Raw genomic sequence first — 26,751 nt, forward strand, 5'->3', positions numbered from 1 at the left:
CTTCACTGAAAACCAGCATTTACTTCCTGGTTTTGGCAATACTGCGGCCATAGTGAAACATTGGTTCACTTGAAAACTGTGGCATTTGTCTAACAACCATGGTGATTAAGCACTGCAAAAAAAGAAAGGCTGGACACATGACTGACTTGCTTTACAACCATCATGAGTTGTAACCATGATGGGCAGGCTCCAATACAATTATAACTTGACAACTACCTTGAAAAACTGGCAAAAGGAAATGGTAGTGATACAGAGCTTCCCTCATTCTTTCTAAGAATAAAAATTCAAGTGGAAATCCACAATATTGTTCTGCTGAATAATTAGGGTAGATGATGGTTTATACATTGCATTTTTGGCTAAATGAAGTAAATTTTAAGGAGTTTTAAGGAGTTTGTGTACATATAATCTTGCATAACAGTAAAAAAAATTCCTATGCCAACTTGATACTTGTGTAGTGAATAAATGTTTTCAAAATAGTAGATTAAGATTTGTGCAATAATAAGAAAACAATGTTTTTCTGCGATACTACTGGTTGATTGTTCTCACTGTCAGAAAGTTTCTCCTTATTTCCAGGTTAAATCTCTCCTTGTTCAGTTTCCATCCATTATTCCTTGTCTGGCCTTCGGGTGCTTTAGAAAATAGCTTGACCCCCTCCTCTCTGTGGCAGCCCCTCAAATATTGGAACACTGCTACCATGTCTCCCCTGGTCCTTCTCTTCACTAGACTAGCCATGCCCTTAACCATTCTTCATATATTTTAGTCTCCAGTCCCCTAATCATCCTGGTTGCTCTTCTCTGTACTTTTTCTAGAGTCTCAACATCTTTTTTATAGTGTGGTGACCAAAACTGGATGCAGTATTCTAGATGTGGTCTTACTAAGGTTTTATAGAGTGGTATTAATACCTCACTTGATCTTGATTGTATCCTTCTGTTAATGCAACTTAGGATTGCATTAGCTTTTTTGGCTGCTGCTACACATTGCTGGCTCATATTTAGCTGGTTGTCCACTAAGACTCCAAGATCCTCTCACAGTTACTGCTGTTAAGTCTGGTTTCACCCAGTCTGTGTGTACTTTTGGTTTTTCTTGCCTAAGTGTAGGACTTTACTTTTCTCTACATTGAATTTCATTTTGCTAGATATGGCCCAGTGTTCTAGTCTGTCAAGATCCATCTGGATCTTGAGCCTATCTTCTTGGGTGTTAGCTGTTCCTGCCAGCTTAGTATCATCTGCAAATTTGTTAAGTTCCCCTTCGATTCCCTCATCTAAGTTGTTAATGAAGATATTGAAGAGTACTGGACCTAAGACAGAACCTTGTGGCATCCAGCTGCTTACTTCCCTCCATGTAGACATAGACCCATTAAGGACTACTCATTGAATATGGTTTGTCAGCCATTTGCAAATCCATCTGGTGGTGGTGCTTTCTATCCCACTTTTTTCTAGCTTACTATAAAGTAGGTTGTGGTCTACTTTGTCGAAGTAAACTAGGTCTACTGGTTGAAATTCCCAGCAAAGATATCCACCACCCAAAGTTTTAATGACTATATTACAAATTTGATTAATAAACATAAATAAATATATGAATAGATAGGCAGACAACATAAACCATATATTGATTATATGGTTGATTATATTAATTGATTATATAAATATAACCACTCAGCAGTTTTCATGCTTCTGTTGAAAGAAATCACTTATCCATTCACCTTAATAATAATAATAATAAAATCTATTGGAAAATGCTATGAATACTTTGTTGGAGAATCTTGTCAAACAACCCATTACATTTTCTTTGCATAAGCTAGAGTGGAATTCTACTCTGTCTCACTCAGCAGTCTGCTAGGTGTCATAAGGTTAGTGTGCTGTAGGATGGGACACAGACCTCCCTTTTCCCTTTTGCATCTCACCATCTATTTACTTTTTCATTTAAGCAGTAGAATTGGGGTAGGAAAAATTGCACAACAGGAAACTGCTCTTTCCTACACCTGTGGCAGTGTAAGATAAATAGAATAATATTGCACAGTCTACTAATGTTTTAAATTTAAACATCCACTGATTTGATGTGACTGGTAGAACATTTTGCTCATGCCGGAATTTTCCCAGCTGTCCATATCCCCACTACAAACATACTGCTGCCTGGTAATATCATTAGTCAGTGTGTACATACCAAGTGTTCCGCTCTTCATCCAAGGATGTTACTTTGGCCACCATTGAATTCCCTATTAAAATGAGAGTCAGAACATGAAATTAAAGTTATTGTAATTTAACTCTTACTCAGCTTGCACCTCGATGTTTAAATTCATCTCCAGTTCTCATCTATAACAAAAGGAAACCGGAGGCCACTACCCTATCTGGTTGCAAAAATCTGAATAGACTGTGGATGGCAGCAAAGACACACAGCAATCCCTAGCACTTTGCTTCCCTCTAGTGGTTTTCAGGATTTTTCCAGTCCAGAAATGATGGTTCTAAGATCAAGACATAGTAAGACAGTTAATAAAAAAGTGAGGAGAGGTTATTTCTTTTCAAGCAACATTTGTAGGATGAGAGTATAAACAGAACAAGTTTTTTCACACCACTTGTTCTCTTTTCTGATTACTTAGATATTTAGCAATAGCACTTATCCAGCATACTTGCTGGAGAATTCTGAGAGTTGAAGTCCACAAGTCTTAAAATTGCCAAGTTTGGTGTAGTGTTAAAGAAACCATGAAACCATGAGTTTCAGTCCTGCCTTGTGTACACAACTAGCTGGGTGACTTGGAGCCATTCACCTCCCCACCTCACCCCTTGAACCTAGGAAGAAGGCAAAAGCAATTCATTTCTGGAAAAGTATCATAAAACTGAATGTCCACATTCATGTAATCACCAATCAAGACTTGATTGAACTGATGTCCCAGACTTAGCCCTTCAGCATGCAGAAAGGACATGGAGTGGAGCAAAGCAGGATTCCATGAAGAGGCCCCATCTTCAGTAGTGCTGCTGCAAGGGAATGGCACTGTGTGAACCAGAAAACCAATTCAGTCTTTGTGGCTTGAAGTAACCCAGAGATGGTGATCAACCTAGCATAGAGTGGCAAAATGATATAGGCCCTCCATTCAAGGAATCAAAAAATAGTAAATAATTGGTCATATGAAACCCATAATTGTCAAAAGCAAAAGCAAATATGAAATGCACTCATGTTTAGTAGAATCTCACTCTCTTTTTTATTTATATCAAACTTGTGTGTTGCACTGAATACGCTTTCAAAAAAGCTCTAGAACAGGTTTAAAAAACTAGATTTTACACTCTTTCAGAAGAGCATTACACCCATGTTTATATACTGTATAACCTATGGAAAGTGCCTGTCAGAATCAACATGGGCTGATACCTCTGGGAAAGCCAAGTGCCCTATTTCTTGTGCAGTGGAAGCCAAAACAGCTGTGGATGAGAGTTCTCATTAAGTGAAAGAAACCACTCATGCCCCCAGCAGTATAAAATGGCCAGTAAAAGCTGGGCCAATTCCAACCCTAATTATGTCAGAAACCACACTATCAATGAACCTTGCAAGATAATATCCATGGCCAAAATTGTGCCAGAAGAGAGAAAAACAGTACTTTAAAACCGGAGCAACTAAAGATTACTTTAAACTCCCTTGGCTGGTAAGGAAACAAGGGCAATGTCATGAAGACATGACATGAAAACTTGTAACGTTGGCAAGTTTGTGCCACGGTTAAGAAGATAAGCTCAGGATGCTAACCTTGAAATGAACACTGTCCAAGAACAACATCTATCCCCCAATTTCATTTAAAAACTATGCATCAATCAACAAAGCAAGAACACAAAGGCACCCCAAGAACCATTACAATAAAACATTAAAAAAATAATTCAGTGCTAACAGGTTGGTCCAATCAATAGGCATCACAGTGGTTCACATACCTACAAAAAAACCTACTGTATAAGGAATTCTAGACAAATGAAAAGACTTCAAGCATCAATAAGAGAAAATCAAAATCATATACAAAATAAACAGATGGATTACAATCTGCACTACACACAGGGCAGCCAGGGTGCCAGTTGCATTGAAGAATTAAAGAACCCATAAATGCAATGAAGAGTAGGGATTGCACATACTTAAACCACACCCCTATTGCTTTTGACTGGGGAAACAAGAGAGACATGGAATTTGTAGAATCCTGGCACTCACATGGACAAATTTAATAAACAGATCAGTGAAGCCAGATACACTGTAACACCCAGTCAGGTCATATATTCAAATGATCCAGAGCATTCATAGCAAGGGAGACTAATTTAAATGGAGACAACATCACTTCTAGCAACCAATTTACCAACACCTCCCAGAAGCCTCCAGTCACCAACCACCCTTTGAATCCAAATCTTACACAGACAAAGAAAGAAAGAAAGAAAGAAAGAAAGAAAGAAAGAAAGAAAGAAAGAAAGAAAGAAAGAAAGAAAGAAAGAAAGAAAGAAAGAAAGAAAGAAAGAAAGACATTTCTGAAGTGTTAAAAACTTACTGGGGTGTGGAATACAATGCTTGAAAACTTGGCAATGATCTACCAAATTTCAGAAAATGCAACTGCTATGTATAGCAAACCTGGCCTACTTTTGTTCCAAGAAATTCTCACTGACATCCTGCAATAAAAGCTATAAATCTATTAAATTTAATTAACAAAATTCAGCTACACCAGAGTTTGACCTATAAGATGTCATGCAAAAAGAAGTACACTGTGCTCACAAGTAGGAGCAGTGACTACATTCTGCTTCAAAATAATCCCACCATTTGATTCAAGTGTCCAGGATGTAGGGAAAGATCTTCAAAGCAAAGGATGTGATTTTCGTCTTTCTTTACCTCTGACTGAAGCAACTGTGAGACTCATAGCTGTGTCCTGGACAGAGAAAGAAACTTTTGTTTTACACTAATAGCCTCGATTACTGGAAAGGTGGTATAAAGCAATTATGCAACTGCAGTAAAACCAAACATGTCATGTCTAAAATGCATGCCAAGTGATGTTCAACTACGCAAACACTACACTCCAAACATTGAACCTACTACTGCTTACTGACACCAAGGTGATTTTGATTGCTGGGCCTCTTTTGCTGTGAGACATCTTTTTTTCTTTAAGAGCAAGAAAAAGACTCACAACCCACAGAGAGATAGCAATCAGCTGATGAATGATCCACTGAGAACATTCCCATCACTGAAGTGTGGGGTAACCAACAAACAAAGGAAAAAAACAAAAAAGAGTGGGGAAGGATGAGGAATAAAGCAATAAACCCATGAACATGGCTTAAGTCTGTACAAAGAGGAAAGTTTACAAAAACATCTCAGACACCCACATAATCCACAAAAAGATTTTAAAAGGGGAGGAGGGAAAGCACATTCAGATTTGCAAGATTCAGTAACAGAATTTTGATACAAGTAGCTTTAGACATATGTGGCATCTGTTTCTTGATCTGCTCTACTCTGTAGGGCTGACATTATAGAAGCTTTATATTATTTATTGGATTTTTATCCTATCTTTATTACTTTATAAGTAACTCAGGGCAGCAAACAGATATTTAACTGGAAGTTGTTGAGAGTAACACCAATGCTCATTTGGGCCATCCAACCAATGCAATTTTCATGTAATATTTTTACTTGAGTATTTGAAAGATTGGGTAGGACATGGTATAATATGGATTTATTTACTACTGAGAAGCTGGAAGTAACCATAAAGCAAGAATGTATGGCTGGAGAATATTTAGTAGGAAGCTGAATTAATCATAGCAACAAATTCAGTAGGAGCCCTGAAACAACAAAAAAATGTGATCATTTCATCAAGAAAAATATTTCATTTATCCAGTTTTAGAAGATTTATTCAGGAAAGCAAACTGGAAAAGTGCAAAGATAAACAGAAACACTTTGCACAAAGAAAGCCTCTTCTCAAAAGGAACTGCAAAATAGTTTTGCAATCTAAAAGCACTGATTTTGCAGGATGACTGGAATTTCTTTTACCAACAAACAATGAAGGGATTGAAGTGAAGACATAGATGACTTCTTATAGTGTTATCATGAGGCTTTTGAACCTATAGAGCCCAAGGAAATGAACAGTTCCCTGAAATCTTATCTCCACCACTCATGGATTGAACCCTGGATTATCTTGGTAATATCAGCTAGTAGGAAACTGCAAGTTGGATGCAGACAATAAACAATATCAGTTTTCAGTAACATGAAATGCATGGGCCGGTTAAAGAAGCATTCGGTCATCCACATTTCAAGAAGCCAACAAAGTGAACAACTACTGTTGTATCTCTGATCTTCCCTTTGAAAAGGTTAGTGATTTTTATACCTATTCCAGACAATTCCAATCAAACTAAATAAAACCTTTTTCGTAGAATTAAACAAGACAACACTAAAATTCATTTGGCAGGGAAGAAAAGCTAGGATCAACGTAAAAGCTTTATAAGATTTGAAAAGCAGAGAAGGAGTAGCTCTCCCAAATTGGGAAATATACCATATGGCAGCCACCTTAATGTGGCTAAAAGAATGGGTGAGTCTAACCAATAAAATAACTCTATTACTAGAAGGTCACGACATGCAGAGAGGGTGGCACGCCTTTTTGTGGGATGTTGGGAAACCCAAGCAATCATATTTCCATAGGCATATTATCAGGGACTCTCTATTAATCAACTGGAAAAAAGTACGCAAAAAACATTATTTAAAAATACCGATCTGGCTATCCCCAATGGAGGCAATAGTACATCCTAATAATTTGGACATCATAAAAATGATTAAATATAAAGATTTATTAGACCCACAAGGAAAACTTAATACACAACAAGAATTACAAGAACAAGGATTTACAATTGATCAGTGGGTATATCTTCAAATTCACAGCAGATATAAACAAGACACTAAAGAATTTGGAATCTACAATCAATTGCAGATTTTAGACAAAATTTTATTAGGACCACACAAAAAAAACATATCCAAATTTTACAAATATTTATTGGAAACAGAATTAGAACAAGAGATAGTTAAGGGAAATATGATTGCTTGGAGCAGAAACGTGGGACAGAGCATTACTTTATCAGAATGGGAAAGGATTTGGAATAGGAACAACAAGATCACAAAATCAGCAGTGTATAAAGAAAATTCATATAAAATGTTCTATAGATGGCACTTGTCCCCTTTGAGGTTGGCGAAAATGCACCCCAACATGAGTCCAAAATGCTGGAAATGCAAAAACATAGATGGTACCTTCTTCCACATGTGGTGGTCATGCAAGGAAACACAGAATTATTGGCAAAAAATTAGGCATTGGCTGAAGGAGGTAACTAAGGAACAAATCGAATATAAACCAGAGTCCTTCCTTTTAGGGATTTTTGATAAACAACTATCAAAGAAAATGAAGTATATGATAATCCATATCCTAACTGCGGCCAGACTGGCATTCGCTCAGTGCTGGAAATCACCTTTTATTCCCACTGAACAGATGGTTATCCAGAAAATCTTAGAATGCGCTGAAATGGATAGATTAACACTAACACTAAAAAACAAAGAATCCTCAACCTACTATAACAACTGGAACACTTGGTACAATTGGCTAAATCAGAGATAGAGCACAGTGAAGAGAACTTTAGCCAGGGGCAATTTAAGTAGAGATATCGATAAGTTCTGCTTATGGCACATGTGAAGAAGAAAGGATCTTACAGACTGTTACAAAAGATATGGTTCTATTTTAATTGTTTTTCCCTCTTTACGTTTCCCCTTTCCCCATTTCCCACTTCCTCCTTTACGTTCTTTTCTTCCTTGCTGGCCTCTGTTAAGGCCTGGTTCTTCTTTATGTGTATATTTGTAGATATGTTGTTTTTTAATGGTAAAACCAATAAAGTTTGTTTTTTTAAAAAAAAGAAAGAAAGAAAAGGTTAGTGAGTAAGTGGTAGAGCTTCAGCTTACAGACCTAAGCCTGAGGCAAAAACTGCATTGGTGATTCTCATAGATTACCTATGGGAAGACCTGGATGGAGGTGGTGTGACCATCCCTGTCCACCTAGATTTTTCAGAGCTTTTGATGCAGTAACAGTACTTTTCTTGACTGCCTGTGTGGGTTAGGAGTTGGGGGCATAGTGCTACAGTGGTTTGGTTCATGCCATTATGGCAAACACATGGCATGCGTGCTGGAAGTGGCATACAGAGCCATCTTCACCATCATGCGCCGTCACCCCAGAGCAGGTCCACTGCGCCTGCGCGCACACCGCCTACCTGCCAGCTGATCATTGGGTAGCTGCTGCACATGTGCAGGGGGGCAGGGGGGCATGGGAGATGCACACACATGCGCAGAAAGGCGTGGGGCACACAGGGGGTAACATGTGCATGCACAGAAATGCACGGTGCATGTGGGGGGGTCGCTCACGGATGTGCAGAGAAGTGCAGCATGCATGTGGGGATTGTGCATGCATGCGCAGGGGACGTGCCCCCCCCCCCACATGCATTGCCTTATGAGTGTTGGCATGCATGTGCACACTTTTGGCACACGAGGACAGAAAGGTTAGCCATCACTGGGATAGGTTATCTATATGTTCAGAATGAGGTATCATCAATATGCAGGTGATACTTCTTTATTCTGGACAGATTAGTTTAGGAATATGGGGGAAGCCATGAACTGGTGTTTGGAGATTGAGGGATATTGCAGGGAAAAACAGGATGAAACTCAATTCAAAAGCCATTTGATTCCAAAATTGCACTTCTTTTTTTAATGGGGTTGTGTTTTCCCCAAGAAGCATGGTCACCAGTATGGATTCATAACTTTGTGAGTAGAGAGTTTTTACATGGCTTTGGCTAGTAAATCACAACTTTTAAAGGTGGCTTTCTTTGGAACAACATACTGTACCTATGCACACTACAGAAATAGTAATTATGCACAATGTTGCCTTTGATGTTCATTAACATAATTAGGTAGAAATATGCCTAAAATAATGACAAAGAATCTAACCTCACAATCCTATGCACTTCTACTCAGAAGTAAGCATTCTGAACACAGTGAGCCTTATTCCAAGTGGACTGTAACCTTAATCATTTCCTCACATTCTCTAAAAGTACAATTCTTTTCTTGTAGCTCTCAAAAAGCAAAGGAGTCTGATGAAGGCAGAAACAGTGTTGTTACTATTGTTTGAATAGAGCAGTTCATTCATATTTGTTTAATTTAGCCTTGTGTAGTATCACCTCAAAGAATGAATCAACTCTGTCTCCCCAGCTTTTTACTTTCCTGTCAAAGGAGGGGTAAATTTTTCCTTTCTACGTCAAGAATGACTTACCAAGTGGGTTTAAACAGACCACAGCCACTTTACAGCCCCAGACATGTGTACAGACAGAAGAAGGCTTCTGTGCTGTTCCCAAAAGAATTTCTCGATTTCCTGCTACTCACAATTCCCAAACCTAGTCTGTCTTAACGTATTTATTTAAGAAAGAAAATAATGACACTAGTTAAGGTAATGGTTGCCGTAGAGGAGTGGTGTGGGATAGTGTTTGGCCAGAGCTTTGGGAAAGATATTTTCTTGAAGAGTAAAAAAGGGAGAGGAGAGATAGAGAGTTTTCATATGTTCATTATTCTGAATTGTGCCTATTTCATAGATACAGTATATGTTTTCCAACATTACTTAAATGGAGGATATTGTGATTATCAGCTGTGCTTCTAAGGTACAAAGCAGTTTATATCAGGCTTAAGTTGACTCCATGCTGATTTCCATTACAATCATACAAATTATAGGCTAGAAAACATAGAACATGGAATCATAGAACTGGAAGGGACCTTGGAGATCTTCTAGTCCTGTGATGGCAAACCTATGGCACACGTGCCACAGGTGGCACACAGAGCCATTTGTGCCAGTACGCAAGCTGCAGGAAAACTTACCTCATTGCGCATGTATTACAGGAAGTGACAAAACGGGCCTATTCAGCCTGCAGAGGCTTTTTTCAAGCCTCTGAGAGGACAAAAAAGGCCTCAAACCAGCCAAAAATCAGCTGTGAGGTGCAGTGCAGGTAAAGGGGGGAGGCAGGGGGGATTGTGTGTGCATGTGCAGGGGGCTTGGCATTGCCTTCTGGGTACTGGCATGCGAGTGCAAGTGTGCCGGCATGCACACAATTTTTGGCACAGGAGCCCCAAAAGGTTAGCCACCACTGTTCTAGTTCAACCCCCTACTCAGAACAGGAGACCTTAACCAGCAGAAAAGGTTAATGCAACCTGATGGCTTTCCGACTTGGAATTATGTTGATGTGTTCAACAAATCTGGAGGATACTGGATGGCTGGCTGCTGACAAACAGGTATTATCAGGTTCAAATATCATACTGTAAGTGTAGTAATCGTGAAATACCATGTGTAGCTGTGGTTGCATCATTTTTAAAGAAGTAGAAAACATGCCATAGTGGTTACCAGTGGAGATCAGTTTGACCGCAAGTGATTTTAATCTCCATTCTTTAGAGATATTTAATAGCAAAGTCTGTATCTGCTTATCAACCTAGTGACCTTTACAATTTCATAAAAGTGTTCAGCCCAGGATGGAGGGGGCCTATGAAAAAAATGCACACAGATACAGAATATGAATGATAATTCGAGGAGGAAAAAACATTATCCTAATTCGTAATACCAATGCTGTGAATCGCCAGCAGGCAGTGTGGATGGCAGAGGTATTGGACAGTGAGGACAAAAGGGAACCAGTCAGGGAGTCTGGCGAAGACTTGGACGAGGGTTCTGCATCTGATGCAGGGATGGGGACAGGACTATTTGAGAGTGGGGTGCTGCCTTCGGAGCCTTTGGAATCTGGCAGCAGTGAAGCAGAGGACCCCAGGGAGCCTGTTTCCAGTGCGCGTGTGCACAGGACTACTAGTAGGAGAGAGCAGCTGAAGCATCAGGGGCCACTTGGGAGTAAGGCTGGGAGGTGATTGCCCCTCCCATAAGGGATAAAAGCCAGCCTTCGGTGATGTGCTCTTTGCAGGAAGCAAAGAAGTTCATTAGATTCTGATTCCTCATCGCAGCCCTGCAGACTCTGGTTTGTCTTTGCTGGAACTTCTGTCAGTTTATCTGCTAATTAAGTGAATGTCTGTTTCTTGCTAGCCTTTTACAACCCTGAAAGGCATGCTCTTATCTCAGACAATTGTGTTTAATGAGTTTGGCTGGGAATGCAAATAATTCCCAGTGTCACATTAAAAAAAGGTTTGCTTTTACACACGGCATGTGTTTTCTTAACTTGAATGAAGCCTGGGTCAGAGCAACCAGTATGTTTGGTTGTTCCAGTCTTGACTTCCTGAAGCACTTTTTGTAGTGCTATAATTTAATGAATTCATTAATTCATTCAAATACTATGCACTATTGAAAGCAGTTCATTCAGTGTGGGTGTATTCACATTCCATATAGGCCAGGTAACAAGTACCATTTAGTGGTTAAATTTGGACAATCAAAGAAGATTGGATAATACATGTTTCTCAAAGATTTTTCCAGAGGATTGCCCAGCTCTCAGATAGAGTGATCCGATTCTTTCAGCTGCCTGGGAGACTACGTAGATGTCAATAGCCAAAGTGCCTCAACTATTAAAAACAAAACAAAACATCAAACACTGAAAAGTGTTTAAAAAATATGTATCTGCAGTATCTGGGGAAAATGAGTATGCCCCAATATACTGTATTATCTCTAGAGGTGGTATATTTTATTTTACTCTCATTAGCATCAATGAGGAAAAAAAAGTTTAAACAGGTGGCGGAGAGAAGCAAAAGAAAGGAAAAACAGAATCACATTTTTTTTTGTCATTACCCCGCTATTATGAGCCCAGGAGGTGGCTTCTCCCTTCACCTATTTCTCCAATCTCCAGTAGTAGGATTATTCTGACAAAACCAATAATTTACCAGCTAGATGCGGCATTATACATGCACGTTACATCTTAACAGTCCAAACCATTACTCCCGTTTCTAATACTCTTCACACCATTGGACATTTACAGCAAAAGAATTAATGCAATGCCAAACTTGATGCTTGGTGTCCTTTTTCTCTTCCTGCTTTTTATTTCAAGAAACCTGTCATCTTGTTTAAAATAAAAACACAATGGGCAGAAGGGAGCAAAACAAAAAGTTCCAATGCATAAAAGTGAAAATAAATTTCTCTCCCACTGTTCTTTCACTCGCTTAAATAAAGCCGTGTTCCCTGCTTGTTTGATTTCCTCCATGTTCCTCGGTGTGAATTCTGCACGTTTAAAAAAATGATATGTTCTCCTTACCCTCAGTGCTGCTTTTAAAGAAAAAAGAAATGTTTTCTTTATTTGGCAAGTGGCAGTTTGGGATTTGATTGGCCCAAACTTATGACTTCATGGGCAGCTTTTTGAATATATGATCCATTTGCCATTCCTCTAGTGCTTTTCACAATTCTTCTGGCTACAAAACTTTGAGGATTTCTTTTAAACAGACTTTTACACTGAACTTGAGCTGTATCTTGTGTTACAACTGGGAAAAGTTTCTTGAGTCATATAAAAAGGTTTAAATGACACAATCTTGGAAAGATAGTAGCAAAAGCTCTGTGTCTAGCCAGGACCCACTAGCTGCTACAATAGCATGCTCTAACTAAAGCAAGTATTATGAACAGAGGCCTGTGGTCTGAGGTTTCTTTGTTCCAGAAGGAAAGAGACACCACAAATTATCCTCCAGCTTTTCAAGGGCAATTATGGAAACAATAGTTAATGTGTTGGGTAGGTCTTTTTTGAGCGCTTGTTCTCCATTGTGGTTTACTATGGAGCAAAGAGACCACCAGCTAGCAGAAACTTTAGCAATCAATTTGGTTCTTAGAAAATTACACCTCAAGTCCATATTAACTTCTTGTCAGTTGTTAATCCCTATGAATAAACATATTAGAGCTCAGGTCTTTAAAGTAACTATGCTGCTAAACTAACAGGAAGCATGCCAACTCATGTTGCTAATTGAGAAAATTGCGTCAGTGAAATTTGCCCACCAGCATGCTTGGATATTCCACCATTCTTATTTCCCAAGACCAGGTTGAAGTTTCTGATACTTGATTTTTGCAAATGATTATCTATGTTTTTGCTTTATTAAAAAAATATTGGTGTGGATTGCCTAATGTCGTCACTCCCTTTTTTAGGAGGATAGTTTTTGTAATACATGAATACTTACTTACATGTAGTATGTGTAACTTGGCATTTCAGACATTAGCAAGTGAGATTTGTTTTGAACTATTTCCAAAAGGGAGAAGGACCTTAGGCAAGATACTGTCTGAGGACTCTCTGTTGAGCCTCATTTTCCCTATATTTCCTCATAAGGAAGAAAGGCTTATTTCCCGCCCCCCTTGTTGGTTGTTATCTGCCAACAAGCCATAGGTTGTTGAGTGACACTAACAAGGTCAGGAAATCAGGTAAGCTGTTGCTGGGAAAGGATAGCCGGCTAAATCCTTTGTGCAAAGGCCTCTGTTTGCACAGCATTGAGTGATGCCACTGTTCTTCCTTGAAATAATATATGACACCCTCAGCAAGCCCCTCTTGCACCTGGGACATATGAGATTGTAGTGGTTGCAGTGATGGATGTTAAAGGTATGCAAGGCCAGCATAGCTGTCTTAGGTTGTTGTCCTTCCAACTGAAGTGTGATAGTGCCAAGCAAATGTAACATGGTGAGAAGAAATTAAACTGATACATGGGGTAGAGGAAATGCAAAAAGAGGAAGGTGAGTAAATCTTACCAGACAGTGTTGAGTTGGGGAAAATATAATGGAGGGCCTAGGTGGGCTAATTTAGAAAAGAAGGACTGTCATTTAATGGCAGTCTTCAATTATGGTTGTTTAGCTCCAGTCTGCATTTCAGTCTCTGGATCACTGGAGGCCTTAGACCCATAGAAACATACAAAACTGACAGCAGAAAAAGACCTAATGGTTCATTAAGCCTGCCCTTTAAGGTTTGTTGTTGTTGTTTCTTTTTTAAATTTATTTATTGTTTATTATTATTTAATTAGTTTTTTTATTTTATTTTTAAATTTTTGTCGGATAATAAACATGTGTTTATCCCAAGCATGCTTAAACTTCGTTACTGATGATTGACCCATTACCACCACTAGAAGTTGGTTCCAAGCTTGTGTCTTTCTGTGAAGTAATACTTTCTAATGTTATTTTTAAACTTCCCTCCTGTTAGTTCGAAATTATGTGTTCTTGATTTTTGCTTAGTATTGAAAATACTGCTCTCTAGAACGTTATTCAAACACCCTTCATATATTTAAAGGGTGGGTTTTTTTTTATCATATCCTCTCCTTTACTTGCTCCAAGGTGTAAATACTCAGTTCCTCCAATCTCTCCTGATATGTTTTGTCCCTCAGATCTTGCACCATTTTTGTAGCCTATCACTGGACTTGCTCAATCTTATCAGTAAGTTTTTTAAAGAGAGGCTTCCAGAACCGGACACAATATTCCAAATGGGGTCTGACTGAAGCCCTATATAATAGGATTTTTCCTGCTGGTGAATCCTCTAATGACGCATCCCAGAATTTTGATTGTCTGCATGGATTGCCTGGCCACTCTGTTTACATATTTTGCAGTGTGTCTCTTATAAGCACACCTAAATCCTTTTCTTCTGTTTTTCTAACACTTTACCCCAAATACTGTACCCTGCTAGAGGCAGGGGTGGGATTCTCCCATAGTAATAACTGCTTGCTAATTGCATGCTTTACATGCGCACACACATGCCTAACACACGCTGCGCATGCTCGTACACAGCTATCACAATTACTTCCCTTCAATGTTACTTCGGGGAAGTAACACAGCTGAGGTGAAGCAATCTGCTCTGCGAATCAGTTGAACAGATATAGGTGAGTACAGCGCAGAGGCAGGCGGGCGGGCCCGCATGATCATCAGATCAAACTGGTTCGGAGCCAGCTGATGATCGCAGCTAGGGGTTTACCCGAACCAGTCTGAACCAGGATAATCCCACCCCTAGCTAGAGGATTCTTTTTCCCCAAGTGGCTATTCTTACATTTAGAAACATTGAACTATAATCTCCACATGTTGACCAATTTTCCAGCAATGTCACATTGTTTTCCACATTACAAATACCCTCTGTATTACACACCTTATGTCACCAGCAAAAAGCTTACCTAGCAATCCTTCTGTTATATCACTTACAAACATACTGAACAGACAAGACCATGATTTCAAATCTGCTGCTGGTAAATGCAAGGTTTGTCTATAATGAGACCCTACCTCTCATGAAGTATTTTTTCCAGTGAAACCCATCTATCAGGAAAACCCTACCCAATTATGGGATGGAGCATACTGCTTCCGATTTGTTTGTTTGTTTGTTTGTTTCTACAGTATGCTCTGTCCCATGACTTAGAAGTTAATACATCTACCTAATATGCAAGTAGCCAAGGTTCAAATCCCAGAAGGGTATGGCTAACTAATGAGAGCTGAATAGCTTGAAACAGATCTGTGTCAGTTTCCCTTTATTTCTTTGTTGGTAAAGCATAAATTCAACACTACATTTCATGACTTACTAGAGAAAGAGTGCGTGGGTGACATGATAATGCTGCCCACCCAGAGATCTAGTCTTCTGGGTTTGGGGTCTTTCAACTGCGATAGGTTGAAGAGGGCAATGATCAATATATATATATGCACCTTGCTCCTGCTCCTGTGGGTACTGGGATAGAAATGCATGTTAAAACAGGCTATAAGGACCCAATTTCTATGCCAGCTGTCCTACTGCCTGCCAGTCTTCTGAAACAGGGTGCTGGTGTTGGAGTCCCTTATCCTTTTGGTCTTTAGTGACTTCAGCCTCTATGAATTGGGTGATAAGTTTGAAAATGCAAATGCATGAGAATTCATAATATTCATGGCAGCCATGGGCTTGACTCATGCAATCTGAGATATAATGGATAAAATTTGTATTGTCTCAGAGCAAAACTTGGATAAAAGAAGGATAGTTCTTTCTCCTAGTACAGTGGCATTCTGGGCAAAAGCTTTAAAAACTGAATTGTTTTGAAGGGTCTTTGGTGATGATTGATATCATTTTGCTACCTTGGGTTTGATTAATTGTGTGGTTTTTTATGTTACTATGTGCTATAGTAGTTAATTAGTCATGTTATGCGTGTGATGGGATTAGAATTTTTATTTTTACTGCAGATGTTTTAATTTTGTGGTGCTGATGCTGCTAGATTTATTAGGTATATTTTGCAATTTTTAGATTTATGTTAGTCTAGGGATGTTTTTCATTTTGTTTTAAGTTGCCATGACGCTGCATAGAGCTGGTGATATATATTCAATGAATGAAATGCCAGCCCTGTGGTTTGGGCAGTGATTATAAGGCCATCTGACCCTAACTCAGTGGCTCAATTATAAAGTATTGTTCTCTTTATAGTATATTTTAGGATAATTGTGCTTTTAACACATCTTTTTAAAAAAATACACCCACGCTTGGCTTTTAAATTAATGAAGGACAGGTATTTTACAAATAGATTAATATACAAACAGGAACAAGGCACTCAGCTCAGCTGTATTTATCTCTAAAAGATTAGAGATAGGGGTTCTTTTTTATCCTTTTCTTAAAAGACTCAGTTTGGGAATAAATCTAACAAACAGAAATGCTGCTTGTGAAAACACTTTTGATTTTTCCTTAGTGGCTAAGAGGCTGAGCTTGTCAATCAGAAAAGTCGGCAGTTTGGCAGTTCGAATCCCTAGCATCGTGTAATGGAGTGAGCTCCTGTTACTTGTTCTAGCTTCTGCCAAACTAGCAGTTTGAAAGCATGTAAAATGCAAGTAGAAAAATAGGGACTACTTTGGTGGGAAGGTAACAGCATTCTGTGCGCCTTCGGCATTTAGTCATGCCAGCCACATGACCATGGAGACATCTTCAGACAGCGCTGGCTCTTCAGCTTTGTAACAGAGATTACAACCACTCCCTAGATCCAGAAACAATTAGTACTTATGTGCAAGGGGAATATTTACCTTTACCTATGAAATGAAAATAGTCATGTCTTATTTTACAAAAAAACAATTTTCTGTTTGAAGGGCTATCCAGTTGAGGTCAACTTTGAAAATTAAGGAACATGAAAACAAAGACCTGGGTCTTTAAAATTGTTCATCTACATCAAGGGTATCAAACTCATATTGGCATGGTGGCATCACGTGACATATCGGGACTTTTTCCTCCTTCGCTAAACCAGTCGTGGGCATGGCTAGTGTGTGACACATCTGCCCGCAAGCTGGGAGTTTGACAGCCCTGATCTATATGTTCAAGCTGCATCAGGATCACATCTTGAACTAGCACAGGAAACAAATCCTGGACTCATATGCAGAGATGCTTTGTTTTATTGCTATGACCAGAGTAAATATTCCTGAAAATACATCTCTACATAGAAATAAGCACATATCAACTTTATACAAATCTGTAGTCTCTTGTGTATAAGACAGAAAGATGAGGCTCCAGAAATTGCTAGCCTAAATGAGAACAGTTGTCACTTTATTGCCCCATCTTTTAGACTGATCTTAATCTGCAGCAAGGGTTTCAAGTGGCATTTATGAGGTGCAGATTTCTGAAAAGCTATAGAGGGCATTGGAGCCCACTTTCGTAAAACTTAAGTTCTATCTTCATCAGGCATCAAATTTAACCAGCATAAACTGGATGTTACAATGGCAGGTCTCATATCTACAGCCTTTCCAGAGATGGAGCTATCTTAATTCAGTGCCAATGCAAGTTCCATTATCAATCCAATTGTCTTCTGTATGAACACTTTATGGCAGGGGTGTCAAACTCAATTTTATTGAAGGCCAATCTGAGTTGTGTTGATCTCTGGGGCGGGGGGGCAGAGTCAGTGTAGCCAGCATGATGTCACTTGTGTTGGGAGCACCTATGGTGGCTCAAGAGCTCTGCCAGTGAAAACAGGCTCCCGAGCTCCGTTTTCGGTTCCGACAGCCTCCTGCAACCCTCAGTGAAAATGGAGCTTGGGAAGGTCACACATGACCCTCATGAGTTCCATTTTCATTGGCAGAGGCACTGCGGGCTGGTCCTTCACTGTTTCCAGGGTAGCCCTGCAGGCCAGACCTAAGCACCCCACTGGCTGGATCCGACCCCCGGGCCTTGAATTCTTACTTGGATGAACTTTGGATTTAGTATTTTTTAGTATTTAGTATTTATTTGATTTGTCAATCACTTACAAGATACAGGTATAAGAATAAATATCGTTTTGAATACATGAGATAGATACTTATAAGAAAAATAAAAAACAATATGACAGGGACAGTAGGCATGATTGGTGCCCTTATGCACACTCAATACAGGCCTCTTAGGAAGTGGGTGAGGTCAATAGTAGACAGTCTAAGGTTAAAGTTTTGGCGGTTTGGGGAAGAAACCGCAGAGTCAGGTAGAGTATTCCAAACATTGACCACTCTGTTGCTGAAGTTGTGTTTTCTCCAGTCAAGTTTGGTGTGGTTAACCTTGAGTTTGAATCTATTGTGTGCTCTTGTATTGTTATGATTAAAGCTGAAGCATTTATTTGCAGATAGAACATTGCAATGTATGATTTTATATACTATATTTAGATCAGACAAGAGGTGGCATAGTTCTAGGTTTTCTAGGTCTAGAGTTTCAAGTCCGGTGGCATAAGGCATTCTGCAATGAGTAGAGGAGTGTAGAACTCTTCTTGTGAAATATTTCTGGACTTTCTCAACTGTGTTAATATCAGATACATAATGCAGGTTCCAGACTGGTGAGCTGTATTCAAGTATTGGTCTAGCAAATGTTTTGTATGCTCTAGTTATTAGTGTAATATTACCAGAGAAGAAGCTACGTGGGATTAGACTAACAACTCTTAATGCCTTTTTGGCTATGTAGTTACAATGGGCTCCAGCACTTATTTCATTAGAGATGAGTATTCCAAGGTCCTTGACAAAATTTGGATCCTCAACAAGGTCTTGACTATTTAGCTTGTATTTTATTTTCTGATTTTTTTTGCCAATATGTAAGACAGAGCATTTATTTGTTGAGATTTGAAGTTGCCATTTGATTGACCATTCTGATACATAGTCAAGGTCTTTTTGGAGGGTAGTAGTATTGTCTGTGGTGTTGAATAGCTTTACATCATCAGCGAAGAGAATGCAGTTGCTCTTAATATGATCGCAGAGGTCATTTATGTAGAGTATGAAGAGAGTTGGTCCTAAAACACTGCCTTGGGGGACACCACTGTTGACAGGTACAGAATTTGATAGGAAGCTCCCAATTTTTACCATTTGTTGTCTGTTTGACAGGAATGCTTCTATCCAGTTATGTAGGTGTCCAGAGATACCATAAGATTTTAGTTTTAGTAGTAGTTTGTCATGTACCACTGAATCAAAGGCTTTACAGAAGTCTAAGTAGATTGCATCTATTGCTTTGCCCTGATCGAGTTGTGTCGTCCATACGTTTTTGCAGTGTAAGAGTTGCAGATTACAGGATAGCTTTTTCTGAAACCAAATTGTTTATTAGAGAGTAGGTTGTTTGTCTCTAAGTGGAGGATAATGGATTGGTTAATAATTGATTCTATGACTTTACAGGTGACGCACCATAAGGAAATCGGCCTGTAATTTTCAACTAGGCTGGGGTCTCCCTTTTTGAAGATGGGGATGACTGTGGCTTGTGACCATAGGTTAGGCAAGGAGCTGGTCCTGAAAGATTTTTCAAAGATTATGCTTAGAGGTTCAGCTATGGCAGTGGATAGCTTTTTTAAGAAGTAGGCATTTATTCCGTCCAGTTCAATAGATAGAAATGGTTTTAGATTGCGCAGTGCTTTTTCAACAATGTCTTCTGTAAAATCGATATGTATTAGATCATTGTAGTTGTCTATGGTTTGACTAGGAAATACTGGGCTTGATCCATTGCTGTTTACAAATACTGAGCCAAAGAATGTGTTAAAAAGGTTGCCTTTAATAGTATCGTCATTGCAGTCTTTACCATTAGGTCCTTTCAGGAGTGGGATGGACCTTGAGTCTTTTAGTTTGTTGTTTACAAAATTGTAGAAAGCATGGGTGGAATTTGTGCGTAGAAGGTTTTCCTCTTGTTTAATGTGATAATTAGTGCATTCAGTTTTTATCTGGTGGCATAGATTTTTGTATCGGCTTTTGAAGTTGGCAAAGTGACCAGATTTGTTTTTTCGCCAAAGTGATCTCTTTTTGGATTGAAGCTTCCTTATTGTTATGGGTAATTTGTTTTTTTTCTGGTTTTGGGAGTTGTTACATATAGCTTGATGGCTCTTTTGATTTGTAGTAAGAATATGTTGTAATGATCTTCAACATTTGTCTCTGAATTCTGAATGGAGATGGAGAGTTTGATTGGAATGCTGACATCTGCTGTATGGCTAACTTTGGTCAGCTATCCAACTAAATTTTGTTGCAGGCAGGAAACTATTTCAGCTAGGTCCTAGCTGTACTGGGAAAACAGGAATAACTAAAAAATAAAAATCAAACATTCAATTGACCGGTGTTTTGTGCAACTGAGATTTGGAGAGTTCACCATGTTGCTTTACTTATAGTGAATAGATCATTTGTCTCTAGTGTGACAGTGTCATTTCCTATTCCATAACTCTACCAGCCTCTGCTTGTATGATCAGTAAAGGCAATTTTGTAAATTCAAATAACTTTATCCTGTTTGTTTTCCTGTTTCTCATAAGAAAACAAATCTTAACTAAACAAATACTCTGGAGTTCCATGGTTTATTTTATCCAAGGTTTCAGTACAAACATGTTTGTTCTAGTTAAACTCTTGCCATATCCTTTCTTAATTATATTCAACACCTTCCCACGAGAACTGTGACTGGGGTTATATAAATAGCCTGCTTGGGTTCCAGCTTCGCTCTTGAGGCTGTTATGCCCTTCATGCATATAGCACAAGCACATCATTAAAGTGGAAATCCTACCACATTTATTCTGCAGTAGAATTGTCGATAGCGACAAGAAGTACCTACAAATGAATATACATGGGAACTGGATTATACCAACCTTCACCCATAGGGACCATAAGATTATTTTGGGGAGCCTTGAAGCATATTTTGTTTCATCGAGCAGCACAAAAGCATTGCCCATAGGAAAGGTTGTTGGTCCTCATTCCAGCTTCCCTGATTTCTACTGGAGAAGTACATAGTGCTAAGAATGGAAAGAAGGAAAGGGAAAGTCAGGGAGGGGAGTGTTTGAATGGATAAATAGGGAGGAGCAAAAGTACCTTTCTAAGTGTAACAGAATGCATGGAAAGGGAAGAAGAGAGGCTGCCTGGGAAACAATAAGACAAGAGGGACAGGAGGCTACAATCCCTTAATGGTCAGAAAAACAAAGGAAGGACCTGATCTAATGGAGCAAGCCTTTAAATTGGAGTGTGGGAAGTTCATACCTTCAACCTTGCAAGATCTGTCAATGTAGCCTTATAATAAAGTAGATTTAACTCATAATCGTTTCTTGTCTGGTTTACTTGGCAAGGTTGACACTATGACTGGAAGTTCACTCTTCAAGTGAGACAGATGGCTACTAAAAATAAGAGTGTTTTAGTGATGGTGCCTTATGGAATGGTTCCTCAGAGAGTCTCAATCAGTATCTGATTCATCCATTTATTGGTGAAACCATAGCATTCATTATTCTTTTAAATGTTTTCTTTTCAGTGGCTTGACATATGACAAATCTCTTCTTTAGAATGTGGTGTGGTGCTTAAATAGGCATTTAGTGTCCTTCTAAGCTACATTTATTTGTGGTTTAGTGAGTTGTGTGTAATGAGAAATCAAACGAGAATGAAATAATAATAATAATGTTTCATGGATATGCAAAAACTAATAGTCCTCAACTTACAACCACAATTGAGCCCAAACTTTCTATTGCTATGTGAGACATTTGCCATAGTTTTTAAGGGAATCTCTGCAGTAGTTAAGTTAGCAACACAATTGTTAAATAAATCTGGCTTCCCCATTGACTTTGCTTGTGAGAAGGTCAAATTTGATCATATGACCCTGGGACACTGCAACTGAGTCAGTTGCCAAGCATCTGAATTTTGATCATATGACCATGGGAATGCTGCAACAGTGGTAAGTATGAAATCAGTCAAAAGTGACTTTTTCAATGCTGCTCTAACTTTGAACAGTCACCAAAAGAAGTATCATATATCAAGGACTACCTGCGGTATATTAAAATGTTCAAAATATTTTATATGATATATTATACTCCCACAGCAAACCCGAGAAGCTGTTGGAGTTGCCAGGAAAGCCATCAGATCCCAAATTTGCTCTGACATCTTGTAAATAAATAATATTTTCAGAAATTTTAACAAGGCTTTGACATTCTTGTATGAGATCTTGCACAAGATTTTAGCACCTAGTCTTTGGGAATAGGAAATCTAATGAAGCTATCATAGGAAATGTTCCTATTCCAATCAGCGCTGTGTATGAAATTGTCTTGTACTAAGTCAGATCATTTGTTCATCTACTCCAGCATCTTAGTAAATATGAGGATCCCTAGTTAATGTGACAAGAACAAGTTCTGGAGTCCAAAAACATAAAGGATACCAGACTGAGGATAACAATCCAGGTAGAATTACTAATCTTCTAGTAGATCTTCTAAGACATTGGCCAGAAATGTTTTCCAACACTGCAACTTAAAATTATTTTTAAATATATACAAAAAAATAAAAGTAGTATTGTAATGTAATTCTCACCAAACTATTATGGCTATAGATGTACAATCAGAGTTAGATCTTATACTGTATGTTGCCATCTAAAATAGGAGTCTTGGATTCGCAGCCATAGGCTGCATACAAATCTCTGGGTCATTTTGTGCAGACCTTGCCTTCACAGTTAAGGTCAGAGATAGTTTGTTTTATAATCACTGTAACCATTGCTGCAATTCCTCCTTGCTCTAGCTTTAGGGTAAGAAAATTCACCTCAGGCAAGACAATCCAAAATGTGACCCATATCATGCAGGGGTGGGATTCAACCGGTATTAAAACCGGTTTGGTCAGAGTGCGTTTTGCCTGATGCACACTGTGCACCCATGTAAAACAATTGCAAAAAAAATCAGCTGTGCCACCCAGATAGCTGACAAGCACTGTGTGCAGGTGCGCAGTATTTGAAAATCCTCCTCTTTCCTGCCTTTTCAACCTCAGCTGTGCGCGCAAAGCAGCTGAGGTTGAAAAAGCAGGAAATAAAGGTCAACCGAGAGCCCAGGCAGGCCAAACAGACGACCAAAAGGTCATCGCACTGAACCGGTTTGATGTCTGCTGCTCTTCAGAGCTACCAGTTCTATAGAACTGGGCCGAACCGGTAGCATCCCACCCCTGATGTCAGGTGAATCTCTCACATGAAATGTATGAGATTCATATATGAGTCATATGAGTCTCATAACCAGGAAGAATTGTCAGCAAAAACATTAGCGATGAGAGGAACAGGTCCCAAGTTGGCCCTACCTCTGACATTTCCTTACTGTGGGGCTAAGTGTGCAACCACCCCTCAGTTTAGTCAGCCTGGATGCAAAGCCATGTTTCCCATTCTAAAGCTATATCAAACAAGAGTGGTAGCGTCAATATTGCTGAGGAGACCAGGTCCAGGCCCTGGCCGTGACTATGATAACCTTGCTTTTTCACCTTCCCAAAGAACTAGTCCTCATGTGGTCTTCATGATTATGGAAATTTGGAACTCTGTACTATGAGGTACGCTTAATTTCAAGAATAAAGTAAGATATTGGAAGTTTGCCACCTTGCAACCTTTCTTACTAATCAACATAATGGTACAGAGAGCTTCAGTGAAGAATAATTTCTTATATATAGAATTGCCACAGATGGGGATAACATTCTCCATTCTATATTTAGATCTTACCAGGTTTCTCTTTAAAGAGCAAATTAATGATTGAACAGGAATAATATATTTTATTGGTTTTTAAAACTAAACCTAATTTGCATCAGTGTATTTGATGAATCAAAAGTACTAAATTTTAATATTTATACTTTTCCCATCATGGTGGTCAGCTTCAAAGGAAAACAAAGTTTCAGGAATTTTAGGAGCTCCAATCTTATTTATTTTTGTAAAAATATTTATAAGCTGCTCCAGTCCTTACAGACTATGGGCACTATGCAGCATACAATGCAATAAAAACAAAATGATCCACAAATAACAATGGCAGTCAGTTAACTATTATAATTCTCCAAACAGTTTTTAGGATAAAAGCTTGCTAGAATTGCTGTGATTAACTTTTCCTAAAAGCAAGGATGATTGGTGTTATTCATATTTCTTAGGCTAAGTTATTACGGAAAGTGAGGGCTACCATGAAGTCCAAAACTAATAACCTTACAAAGGAGGAAAAGATCCTCAACAGGTTACAGGAGAGGTTCCAAAGTTCTGTTTTATTCCTGAGGCTATTTATCATTTATATGAAGCCTTTGCATGAGATCACATTAAGATTTAGAATAAAGCATCATCAATATGCTAGTGACATCCAGCTCTGCCTCTTTTCATCAGATGTAGTACTGGCAGTGAAAGTGTTGAATCAACATTATGGACTGGGTGAGGGCCAACAAACCGCAGCTCACTCCAAAGGAGCCTGGAATACAGTTAGTGGAAGGCTTATCTGTCCAGCAGAGTGGCATTCAGCAAGCCTCTGAATAATTACGTTTATAGCTTCTAGAGCTTTCATGGTCATTAGAGGCCTACTGTGACACAGAGTGCCTTTTACCACAGTATACTGATCTGCCTGTTATCATTCTTTTCGGACAGAGATAACCTTGTACACTAATTAGTGTCCTAGCAACAACACATTTAGTTTGCTTTAAAATATTTACAGTACTTGTAGGATTGCCCTTGAAAGTTATCCACATGCTTCAGTTAATAATAAAATAAAAGTGTACCGAGTAGAAATAAGCATTATACACATATTAAGCTAGTTTTATAAGAACTTTCCTGTTCATCTTTTCTGTTCATCAGGTACAAACTACAGTATCTGAAATCTGGGGTTCTCTTGGATGCATAGTTTCTGTTGAAGGAGCAGGTAGCAGCCAGGGCCAGGAGAGCTTGTACTTTAATTCCCTGTGTACCAGTTGTGCCCATTTCAAGATCAGGAGGCACTAATCACAATTGCAACGTGTTCTATGTGAGGCTGTCCTTGAAGAGCATCTGGAAACTTCAGGTTGTCCAGAGTGCCACAGCATATGCCGATTGAGCACACTGCAGCACATCTGTATAACACCACTGCTAGGAGACCTACACTGGCTGCCAGTGAGCTTCGAAGTACTATTCCAATTGCTGGCTGTCACCTTTAAAGCCCTCATGGCATGGGACCAAATTAATCCCCAGGGGCATTCACCACCCTACCAGATTTGGCAGAATGGGCCTTGTCCAGGGACCTTCAATGAAACAATGTCAACTGGTAAGTCTCAGGAAATGTTCCTTTTCTGTCATATTACCTCCCCTATGGAATAGCTTCCTTTCCACAGACAGTCCCAACTCTATTAGCTTCTCACAAGGACCTACCCGGTTTTCCCCTTAGGCATTTAGTCTAAAATGTTCATTTGGGGGCAGGGGGAGGGGGAGGGGCTCTAATACAGGTGTACCTGATTGTGCCTTTACTAAGCCTTGATGGTGTTTTATTTGGTTTTTAATTTACTTTATTTTATTTATTTTGTTCATCACTAAAGTTTTTTTAAAAAAACAGATGGGTAACCATATATATTGGTTGGATAAATACATTAATTTCACTAAGTTCTTACATGCACACTAATACCTTCAGAGCCTTGATATTGGAGCCATTCCTTGTTGATGACATCAGTGGCTATCCAAAACAACTTTTTCAGTGATAGTCCTCTAACTCTGTTTTGTCTTTTCCCAGCATGTATTCCCTTTTACTGCCTTTCAGCATCTTAAAGTACATTTTTAATTTGTGTGCTTTGAATAAAGTAATGTGCTAATTTCAAACAAAAATGCTGTTAAAGCTGTTTAAATGGATATGTTTTTATTGTTTTATAGTAATGCAAACTGTTCTTACATTTTTATGTTGCAATTTCTATTTGTTATGAAGTCTCCTGGAACAATCTGCTTTTGAAGGGTGACATGCCAAATTTAACAAAAAATAAATATAATGGCTCAAATATAAGTTGGAAGACTTATACATGACAGTTGGTGATCGCAAACTTAACATATTTTTAGATCCCCAAATAACTTCCACCAATATCTGAGCAGAGTGTATGGCAGCTGCTTAAAAAGTCTGCACATCTGAAGAACTCCGTGAAAGGAAAGGAAAAAAGCCATTCATGTGCACTCATGTGCATCTGCCACACATCTAGTCTTTGTTCTCCAGCAGATACTTACAAAAGTTGTTGGGAAGTGCTTGTTGAAAGCTTCATTTTCCATAGGACTATCAGACATATTTTCTTTTGATCATATGATAACCAAATGCTTTCAGGATCTGTTGAATAGATCCAGACTGAAATCACAGCACTGAAACCATCTTTCATGTACTACTTTGATAACAATTCCTTTCCTCTTTCAGCTCACAACTCCAGTTTTTCCAATGGTCATCAAGCTAGGACATGCTCATGCAGGAATGGGAAAGGTAAGGATGTGCATAGACATTCTCACATGAATATGATAGTGCAGAATCACTTCAGTCCAATAAGTCAAACTTCTCTAAAATCTTTGTTTCGGCCCTTCATTAAAAGAGGTAAATCCCTATATTGATCATGTTGGCCAGACCATATGAAAGAAACAAATGGTTATTACCCAGAGTGCAGGATATTGAAATAAAAAACTTTTAACAGGAAAT

At 38.8% G+C, this 26,751-nt stretch overlaps 1 protein-coding gene across 1 annotated transcript in view; it reads left to right on the plus strand.

Moving 5' to 3' along the window:
- SYN3 (synapsin III) overlaps positions 1–26,751 on the plus strand; it is a 195,062-nt gene that overhangs the window by 126,744 nt on the left and 41,567 nt on the right. Inside the window, exon 7 of the mRNA XM_026695435.2 lies at positions 26,479–26,541. Coding sequence (XP_026551220.1) covers positions 26,479–26,541 — 63 coding nt within the window. The remainder of the gene's footprint in view (positions 1–26,478; positions 26,542–26,751) is intronic.

Source organism: Pseudonaja textilis, chromosome 5 (assembly GCF_049901715.1).
Source record: "Pseudonaja textilis isolate UNSWEBS1 chromosome 5, rPseTex1.2, whole genome shotgun sequence".
NCBI lineage: Eukaryota > Metazoa > Chordata > Lepidosauria > Squamata > Elapidae > Pseudonaja > Pseudonaja textilis.